Source organism: Orycteropus afer, unplaced genomic scaffold (genome assembly GCF_000298275.1).
Source record: "Orycteropus afer afer isolate SDZICR_OR568_19922 unplaced genomic scaffold, OryAfe1.0 scaffold00234, whole genome shotgun sequence".
In the NCBI taxonomy this organism is placed as follows: Eukaryota; Metazoa; Chordata; class Mammalia; order Tubulidentata; family Orycteropodidae; genus Orycteropus; species Orycteropus afer.
Window position 1 is genome coordinate 158108 of NW_006921821.1, and position 10720 is coordinate 168827.

General features: G+C 36.2%; 1 protein-coding gene across 1 annotated transcript in view; it reads right to left on the reverse strand.

Moving 5' to 3' along the window:
* ANKRD12 (ankyrin repeat domain 12) overlaps window positions 1-10720 on the reverse strand; it is a 139013-nt gene that overhangs the window by 102642 nt on the left and 25651 nt on the right. The window contains exons 3-4 of the mRNA XM_007949005.2: window positions 8706-8774; window positions 1121-1267 (exon numbers count right to left, since the gene is read on the reverse strand). Of these exons, the coding sequence (XP_007947196.1) occupies window positions 1121-1267; window positions 8706-8774 (216 nt within the window). The remainder of the gene's footprint in view (window positions 1-1120; window positions 1268-8705; window positions 8775-10720) is intronic.

The following is a 10720-nucleotide window of genomic DNA, read 5'->3' on the forward strand; positions in this document are numbered from 1 at the left end:
GATTGTGGGGCTGGCGCGGGATCGGGCAGTGTTTCGTTCTGCTGTGCATGGGGTCGCTATGAGTCGGAAACGACTCGACGGCACTTAACAACAACATCAACAACAATTATGTTACCTAGCTCTGGTAGTATAGCAAGGCATCTGGCTGCTAACCAAAAGGTCAGCTGTTTGAACCCACAACTGCTCTGCGGAAGTCTGTTTTGATAAAGACTTACAAACGTGGAAACCGTGTGTGTGTGTGTGTGTGTGGGTCCACTACGAGTCGGAATTGATTTGATGGCAGTGAGTTTAATTTTGGATTATGTTACCGAGCCACTTTTATAAAGACACCTAGAATTTGGAGCCAAAATAATATTTCCCTCCAGAAAAAATTATTTACTGTCTTCTATCATGATGTCAATGAGAATCATATGACTTTATATAAGACAACATCTTAATTAAAGGATGAAATGAAATAAATTTATAGAATATACTGCAAATGTTTTTCTTTTCAAAAGAATTTAGTACATGTTAAAAGTAGTAAAATAGTAAGATTACCAGTTTATCAGCAGGGTGCTAGTAAACGGAAAAGTAAACTATCAATCTAAAAACAGCCTTACAGAAATGGGATAAAACAGATTTTAGTTAGGTAAAAGCACACAGCTCTGAAACGGATTTCTCAAGCTGAGTAACCTGTTTCTAAATTACTTGTTTTATGTGGCAAATATTTACTGAATATTTGCCTACTTTGCCTACTAACTGATGACGTAGTGCCTAAAGGATGTGACTGCTAACCAGAAGGCTGGCAGTTGAAACCCACCAGTGACTCCTCGGAAGAAAGGTTGGGCAATCTACTTCCGTAGTGATACCGCCTCCGAAACCCAAGGAGCGGTCACTATGAGTCAGGCCGACTTGACAGCACATAAGAACAACAACAACAACAGCAACAAAGATCCTTGCTCTTGGTTAGTTTCTAAACTAGTGGGTGACAGAAACAACACACTGTCACACAAATGAATGTAAAATTCCAAACTTTGAGATTCTGACTAAATCCAGGAAAGTAGCAAAATGAAAAGCTGTTAAAACAAGGCTAGAGTTATCTGAGGAAAACTAAGAATACACATATGATAGTAGGTAGCACCTGGACTGTTGTCTCTTGCTGTCATCTGCATAAGCAGTGCCATCTGCTTTCGCTCAGACAGTGGATAACCAAAAAGAATGCTAACTGGTGTAGATTTCTTATTTCCAGCTTCCTTTTTTGTCTTCTTCTTTTCTGGACCTTCTTTCTCTGAAAATATGTAGGAATATGAAATAAATATAAGTACTCAAAAACCAAACATTAAGATTTTTAAAAAACAGATGCTATTTATGTATATGAGAAATGTACATAATATATGAGGTAGTAATAGACAGACAAAAGAGCATTAGATTATACTATATAAGCAATTTTCTTCCTGAATGCTTTGAAAAAGTATATTCTTAACGCCATTGTTTTCACACAATAACATTTAGTAAAATTCACATTTTAATGATTTCTTCTATTACAATTTAATTTCTTCAGTAACATTTAAAATGTCCTTAGTATTATATGTTTGAAACTTCTATTTCATTAACTATAATTTTATTCTTAATTACTGCTAATCTATATAGCAGTATGTTTTTAATGCATTTTATTGAAATATAATTTATTACAGTGAAATACACAAAACTAAAGTGACATGGGTCAGTGCATTTTTTTTTTTTTTCCCAGCACTCCTTCCCATCCCCTCCCACCCCTGGCAACTAACAAAGAAAGTTTCCCTCCATATATAAACCTTTCCTTGGCTCTCCACAACAGCGAACTAATACTGTATTTGTCCTCCTGTGATTGACTTATTTCACTCAGCATAATGTCCTCCAAGTTCATCCATATTATGCAGTGTTTTGCAGACTCTACATTCTTCTTTAGTGCTGCATAGCATTCCATCACGTGTATATACCATAGTTTTGTCATTCACTCTTCCACTATAAATCTTGGAGGTAAGTCCCTTGCCAGATACGTAATTATCAGCAAATATGAATTTGTTGCTGTCCTTTTTGTTATGTGCTTTTTTGTGGTGTTGTTTGTTCCACATAATTTTCTATACTGAGCTTGTTTTGTTTATGGATCATGTTATCACTTCCTTCATTGCTACTGTTTTAGTATTTGCTGAATATTTATGCTGCTCTTCTTTTTCGATGTGAAGGTTTAACGTTTTTCTTTGAGGTTATCCTGTGATTATAGTTTTTTTCCCAAGTTTAGAACAGTCTGTTCTATCTTGTAGTTGTCTTGGCTTCCCTACCATCTAGAAGTTTTTTAACAACACAGTTTTTCCCTCTTTTAGTTTGTATTGTCCTCAATTATCAATTGATGCCTCCAGTTCCCTGTTTACAATCTTGTAGGCTTATTTACTTTGGATACTTCCATAGCTGGGTTGGTTTCTGAGTTATATCATCATCTGTGTTAATGGTCAGTTGTTGTTGGCTGTTGTTGCTTCTCTGTCCAAAGGGCTCCCTTTAGCATCTCTTGTAAGGTTGGTCTGGTTTTAACAAATTCCCTTAATTTCTGTTTTTCTGGAAATGTCCTTAATTTCACCATCATATCTGAGGAACAATCTTGCTGGGTACATAACTCTTGGTTGGAAATTTTTCTCTTCCAGGGTTTTATACATACCATCCCATTGTCTTCTCACCTGCATAGTTTCAGTCGAGAAATCTAGGCTTAGTCCTATTGGATGCCCCTTGCAGGTAACTTTTTGTTTTTCCCGTGCTGCTCTCATGATTCTTTGTCTTTGGTTTTGGTAAGTTTGATGATGATATGTCTGGGTGATTATCTTTTGGGGTCTATCCTGTTTGGGATTCATTGGACTTCGTGAATGGCTATATTCTCATCTTTCATCATACCAGGAAAATTATCTTCCAACAAATCTTCAACAATTTTCTCTGTGGTTTTATTTGTCTCTTCCTGTTCTGGAATTCCGACAACATGTAGATTATTCCTTTTGATGGTATCCCACATGAACCTTAGGCTTTTTTCATTTTCTTTTAATCTTTTTTCTGATTTATCCCTTACCAAAGAAGCATTCAGGTATTTGCCTTCAATCTCCCTAATTCTGTCTTCCATTGATTCAATTCTGCTCCTTTGCCCATTCAATGTCTTATCTATTTCTGAAAATTTAGTATTAATCTTCTGAATTTCTGTGTGTAGATTTTGTATCATTTCTAATTTTTCATTTATTTTGTCATTTTGTTCTTGTATTGTCTCTCAAAATTGTTCTAGGGTTTTCTCTTTGTTTTCCTTGATATGTCTCTCAACTCGTTGAAAAATACCTAAATATAATTCTTTTGAATTCCTTATCAGAAGTTCCAATGCTGCATCTGTGTCTTCCTCAGGGATGTGTTTTGGGTCTGTACCCTGGTCCCTTGTTTCTCCTGCTTTATATTGCTTCTTTGTGTGGACCGAGATGTTCTGTTGTCTCTGAGGCATTGTGATATTTTTGTGTTTATATTTAATTGGTGATTGTATGTTGGAGTAACTTACCCACGATTTTCAGTTTCTTTGTTTTGTTTGTATGTTATCTACATAAGCAGGGTACTATGCTCCTCTATTCGCTAGTTGACAGCACTTATACACTCACCACCTGTCTCCTTTCCTGTTGTCAGCCTCTCGTATGTCCCTGCTGACGTTGGCAAACAGAGCCTATTCTTAGGTTCCTGGAATTCGAATGAGAATGCTATCACTTTAAAATCCAAAATGGCCACCATTGTACACATTCAAAATGGCTGTGCCCTCCGCACAGAGGAAAGTCAACAGCTCAGGTTGTCTCCCTCCTTGCTGTTTCCCTTCCTAGTCATAGGTCACCAGTGCAGTCGTCCCTGCAGCCCTTGGTGACAAGGGCTGATCTTTAGGTCAATTCTCAGGTCCCAACACCACTTGGAAATATTCAGGCTGTTGGTCTCATCAGAGTAGCTGACAGTCCACAGCTCTGACCGTCTCTGTACTCACTGTTTTCACTCAGGTCTGTCCACTAGTTGGTGCCTAATCTACTTCAGTATAGTTCCTTTCAAAGCTCAGGGCTCCAGGATAATCTTCTGTATCTCTGTCAATTGGTTTTTCTTTCTCTGTTGAAGAGGGTCTGTGTCGCTTGTCTGCCTATTCCTCCCTATTACCGGAAGCAGCAGCAATATTTCTTTAAGTTACTCCTGATTCCACTAATGATTTGTACAATCTACCACTGAGTTAAGTGTCTCATCATTTAGACAAGCTTCATCACATAGTGATGGAAAAAAAGTACCCAATCACTTTCTTCTTGTCATATGATAACTGAATGAGAACGATACTTATCAAAGCTAAAAAGTGGCAAATCAGAGGTTTTGTGTAGCAGTGGGTTACTAGAGATCCTATAAGGTGCAAAAACTTCCAAGACTGCTTTTAAAAGATCTGATCTGGCATAGTGTCTAAGGCATCTGACTGCTAACCAGAAGGCTGGCAGTTCAAATTGCAGAAATACCGCCTCAAAAACCCAAAGGGGCCGCTATGAGTTGGAATCAACTTGATGGCAGTGAGCTGGAGGTTGGATCTGTCATAAAGTCATCTTTCAGATTTGATCATGCAGTCCGCAGTACTCATTCAGTGGGAAGAAAATCAGGTTGAACTGGATTCCACAGGTGATTGCAGATGCAAATGTTTTTCCTTTCTCTAGGAATTCCCTGGGAATAAATTCAGATGGCCCTATGCAAACTAATGTACGCAGCTGGTTATTACCTGTCTAGGTATCTACTTCCACCAGCCACTCCTCGGAAGGAAGGTTGGGCAATCCTACTTCTGTAGTGATACTGCCTCGGAAACCCAAGGAGAGGTTGCTATGAGTCGGGGCCGACTCAACGGCACATAACAACAACAACAACAACAGGTATCTACTTCCTAGTAAATCTTATAGCCCTTTAGAAGTATCTGGGATTTACAAATCAAGGCTTGAAGGTCCTTAAAGAAAAGATCTACAAACTTAAAGAAATTAAAATAAAAATGAACTGAAAAAAAAAAAAGCAAAAATGCATGGAAGAAGAGAAGTTAATAGTGTCTTTTTCAGGCAGACGTGGCCAGCCACTAGAATACTCCATGAGATAAACATTTGATAATTTATAAAGTCTCAAGAAACTAGTAATAGTTTGGTATTATTAATAGGCCTATGAATTTTAGGTAATAATTCTAGTGAACCACTTGTTTAATTAAGATACTGCCATTCTAACAGCCTAGAAAGAGTAGGGGACCTAAAGCTCTGTTGCCCACAAACCACTCAAAATTCAGTAGATCCTAAAATGTCTGTTTTGTTGATTATTTATTTTTTGTATACAAGAATTGTTCAAGACTTATTTAAATCAATCTTTACTCATAGTTCTAATACATTCTTTTATTTTCGTATTTCTCCTATCATTATCACTAATAATCCAATTTAATATAAATCCAGTTTCCTCTCAGTATTTATTTAACCAATCACTAAATTTATTATAAAGCCCAACACAGATCTTTTGGAGAAGTCTATTTTTTTCTGACAAATGTACTTCTCCCATTAGTTTTCTGTATACTTATCTTGGTTCTCTACTATTTACTGGGGAACACAATAGTTAATTCCAACTCCTGGTGATCCCACATGTGCAAAGTAGAACTGCTCTATATGGTTGTTATTTTAATGGCTTTCCATTTCAATAAAAAATATTTAAATAAAATAAATGTTGTTGTTGTTGTTGTTGTTATTTGCCATTGAGTCGGAGCCGACTCATAGCGACCCCTCCTTGGGTTTCAGAGGCAGTATCACTACGAAGTAGACTGCCCAATTTTCCTTCTGAGGAGTGGCTGGTGGTGGGTTTGAACTGCCAGCCTTCTGGTTAGCAGTCAAGTGCCTTAGGCACTATGCTACCAGAGCTCCCCAAATAAATGTACTTCCCCCTAAAATTAAAATAGTTAACGGCGTGAAAATTTTATAGAAAGCAGACAAGAAGAGATGTTTTAAGGAAAAGAAATAAAATTTTGTAATTGGAGGAAACAAAATAAATGCCTGTTACATAATGTTTTGAAAAGAATATGCTCTAATGTGACATATACCTAGTTTAGAGAAAAAAGTGAGACACTTATAAATTCATTATTAGAATTCCAGTCTGCCAAATAGCAAAGACATAAGTATGACATTTTGGAAAAGAATGAATAAACTGAATATACTGTAAATATTTAAGCAAAAATTCAAGTAAGATGGCAGCATCCAATTTGAACTTTGTTTTTTCTCTAATTGAGCTAGTTACCTTAGTGCTTTGTTTGCGTTCATGTTTTACATGGGATAAGAAAAGAAGGTAAATGAACAGTAGCTGGTGTAAGGTATTCAGGTTACAGATAATTATATATACATCTATTATTCTTCAATACCATGTTATATTAAAATGTCCCAAAGTGTGCTTTTTCAAGTTTAAAGCATTCAACAAGAGTTTGACTATCTGGGGTCTATCCTGTGAAGAACTTGTTCCCTCTGACCTGTCCAAATAAAATATTATCATATAGTACATTTGAAAAGGAGGTACTTCTCAAGTTTCAGTTATAGAAACATATTTTTATTTGTTCTATAACAGACCTTTAAAGCATCACTATACGGACAAAATATGCTCATTTTGTGGAATCTACTATAGATTTGAAATTCCACTCAGCCTGCCTAGAGATTGTTGTTGTTAGTCGCTGTCTAGTTCATTTTGATTCATGGTGACCCCATGTATGCAGAGTAGAACTGCTGTACAGGGTTTTCAAGTCTGTGACCTTTCAGAAGCAGATCACCATCTCTATCTTCCATGGCGCCTCTGGGTGGGTTTGAACTGTCAACTTTTTGGCCAGTAGATAAGTGCTTTAGCTTTTGTGCCACCCAGGGACTCTACCTAAAGATCAGTTATAGGAAAAGATCCAAATGATTTACTTAAAATCATTGAAAAGCAAAAACTCCAAGACAAATGGGTTTTAATAATCTAACATTCTTTTTTCACGGTTCACAGAGCTTCTGCAATGTTTTCTTTTCAGGTCTTATCAGAATAAATATATAACTATCACATACAATTAAGTACATTAAGGAAAAAAGACAAAAGTTGTTTTTCTTGGGGAACTGGTGCATAAACCTCCAGTGTCTCAAAAATTAAAGTAAGAATATAACATTTTCCCACAAAGCACTGTGTCAGGAACAGAACATTCTGGATAAACATAGTTATATCAATCATATTTGCTGTATATAAACCTGCAGCATGTATACCTTACTTCTGAGAACAATTTTTTCCCTTACTTTCTAGTTCTAAAATAACTATATGACTCTCTGATAGCCGAGTGTCTGTATCTTCCAGTTGCTAATTTTTAGCAATGACACTAAGATCCTAGATAGCTTCATCACACACAGCTCTTTCAGGTGCATCTTGGTGCCTTATCAGTTGCCACTAAGTTGATTCTGATGTATGGTGACCCCATGTGTTGCACAGTAGAACTGTGCTCCATAGGGTTTTCACACTGCAACCTTCAGGAAGTTACCACCAGGCCTTTCTTCTGAGGTGCTGCTGGGTGGGTTAAAATCTCCAAATTTTTGGCTAGTTGTTGAGTACTTAACCATTTCAGCCACCTAGGAACCCTCGTGGTGGTTAGCAGACCCATTTTAGAAAAGTATGTCTAACTTCACAATAAATGTAGCAGGTCTTTTAATTGTAATGCTAATTGTAAATATGTACCCTTAAAATTTTGATAACTAAGTACTACTGATTTATCAGCTCAATTAACAGCTTTAACAGTATAAATTTAAGGGTATTTATTTGGTTTCACTACCACTTCATTCAACTCCATAAATTTACAAAGTAAAAAATTATACTAGAAACCGAAGGTTAATTTCAGTTTTCACAGCTAAATGTCCTATGCTGAAAACTATTCACTTCAATACCTGGGGATTAAACAATATTTACATTAAGAAAAGCCCAGAGATAAATATGTCAGCCCACTTAAAAGGAAAAAACAAAACACCTAAAAACATTTAACCAACTGTTTTTCACATACTAGAGAGTATATTTACTTTTTATTTTAAAATGGTAATATTTCTATATTCTCTACTATCCATGAATCAAAATATGTAAAACTGTACCACAGCAGAAGAGAGAGGTCCCAATACAGTTAATGATAAAGGTATTTCTCCAGGTAACTTGGTGTTTTAATCTACTTTGAGTAAAATTCAACACAGCTAGCAAAGTCAAAAAAAACTAAAGAGTTCAGTGGAAAATAGTTTAATCTGTTTTTTAAATACACTGCATCAGTGAAGGATAAGATGACACTGTCTATCACAATCAGTATACTTACTTCATATACCTTGTGAAAGATATACAACAAAAGACTATGGGAATCTTCCCATAGGGATTGTGGCAATCAGTATTCCAGGGGTTGCTTTTTACATTATTTTTCATGTGACTTGTGCCCCCAAGTTGTGCTGTAAAAAACATGACTGGTGGCATACAGTATACATTGTATGTTTAGAAATGAGGGACTGGGTATCTTAGAACAAAAACTGAGTAATTTGGTATCATTCCTATAGTTCATTTATTCAAACAAATATATCTATAAACTGTTTTGAAAAGTTATTTATAGTAGAAATAATTGTAAATATGACAGAAACCACTGGCTAAACAGGAGTACCTGATGATCTAATTACCTGAGTATGTCCTGTAAGAAGATATAAGTCTCTCCCCCCAATTTTCACTTGTATGTCCTGGATCTGAATCTACAGAATGAGAAGAGACAGGAGAAAAGAAAAAAAGCACACGAAGGGAAATGCAGAATTCAACAAACCAACATTTTTTCAAGAGACCAGTTAATCAATGATCTATCATTGGTTTCCCAAAAGATTATTTTTAAGGTAAAACCAAAAGCACATTTTGAACACATATCTGGCCAACACCTAAGGTTTCAGATTCTTCGAACAGAAAATCTCACAAGTTGAGGAAGTCAACCATTCAGTTTGCAATAATAGAGACTACTGATGCTGCTCATTAAACATACCATCTCCTTTGAAACTATGTATTTTTTTTTTTCAATTTCTGAATAATTATACAAGAGGCAGTGCTGTATCACTATTTTTCTTGGATAATGGAACAGAATCACTCTTTTGTTCCATGAGTGCCAAAAACTACTCAGAAGACAATAAAACACTTTGCACTGCAGTATCATTCACTACAGACCTTTCCATAAATTAGATTTCAAATTATACGAATTACTACAGTGACCACTATTAAAGACTTCTTAGAAAGAAAACAGCCTAAATCACAACAGAGTTTATCAGTTAAGAATATGAAATTTTCATGACAGAGAAATAAGAATATGGAGAATTGACCTTGGCTTTATGTCCAGAGTAGATATTTTTACTTATAAATAATATGTCATTTTAACGCACAATAATACTGTGATCTTCACATCCTCAATTTTCTGACATACACTTTCTTTCCAGAATCATTATTATAGGCATCATTTAAACGAAAGTGTTAAAAACCACAAGAGACCAAGTAACCTCTTAACCAGACTACTTAAAATTTTAAAAACAAACCAAAAAGTTTATTAGTAAGGTTTATTCAATTAAAAGGGGGAAAATCATTAGTAACTCTTCAAATTCAAACTCACTGCTGTCGAGCTGTTTCTGACTCATAGCGACCCCTCCTTGGGTTTCCAAGGCAGTATCTCTATGGAAGTAGAGTGCCCAGTCTTTCTTCCGAGGAGTGGCTGGTGGGTTTGAACTGTCAGCCTTCTGGTCAGCAGTCAAATGCCTTAAACAATTTGCTACCAGAGCTCCTAGCAACATTTAGACCAATTATAATATAAATGGGTTGGTTCATTTAATATTTCTATATTCATTACCAAGTAGGAAGAGTCTGACATATTATAAACATTCAAATTTACCCCTTCAACCTAATCCTAAACACTAGACTTTTCTTTTACCCCTGAGATCTAATTTTGTTATTTGTACACATTTCCAAAAATGATTGCTAGACTGTAGGATCCATGAGGCTAGGGATTATGTCAGCTTCATTTATAAATGTACATTTAGGGCTTAACTCAGAAGATGGCAAGTGGGTACTCAAATATTTGCTTAATGGCTTGAATGTCACGGTTTTTCAATGAACATTTATATTTTGAAACTGAGTGCATTTAGTTAACAACTATAAAAATGCCGTAAGGAATAATATTTAACATTTCATTTATAGACAATCAAAACATTAAAATAGCCTCCATAGTTCGTGAAGCAAGCACAGTGGATAATTTCAACTTTTAATCATATGCATCAATAAAAAAAGGTTTGTCCATACCTTCCTTTGGAAGTAACCAATGCACCCTATCTCCACATACCTCTTGGCCTATACTTAATTAAGCGACTGTATTTGGGGCATTTGAATATATTATATACACTGTTGTTGCTGTTAAGTGCCGTCGAGTCATTTCCGACTCACAGCTACCCCATCCACAGCAGAACGAAACACTGCCTGATCCCGCGCCAGCCCCACAATCCCTGCTATACTTGACCCATCATCGCAGCCATCGTGTCAATCCATCTCGTTGAAGGCCTCCCCCTCTTTCGTCGAACCTCCACCCTACCAAGCATGACATCCTTCTCCAGGGAATGGTCCCTTCTGACAATATGACCAAAATAGGTGAGACCAAGTCTGGCCATTCTTGCTT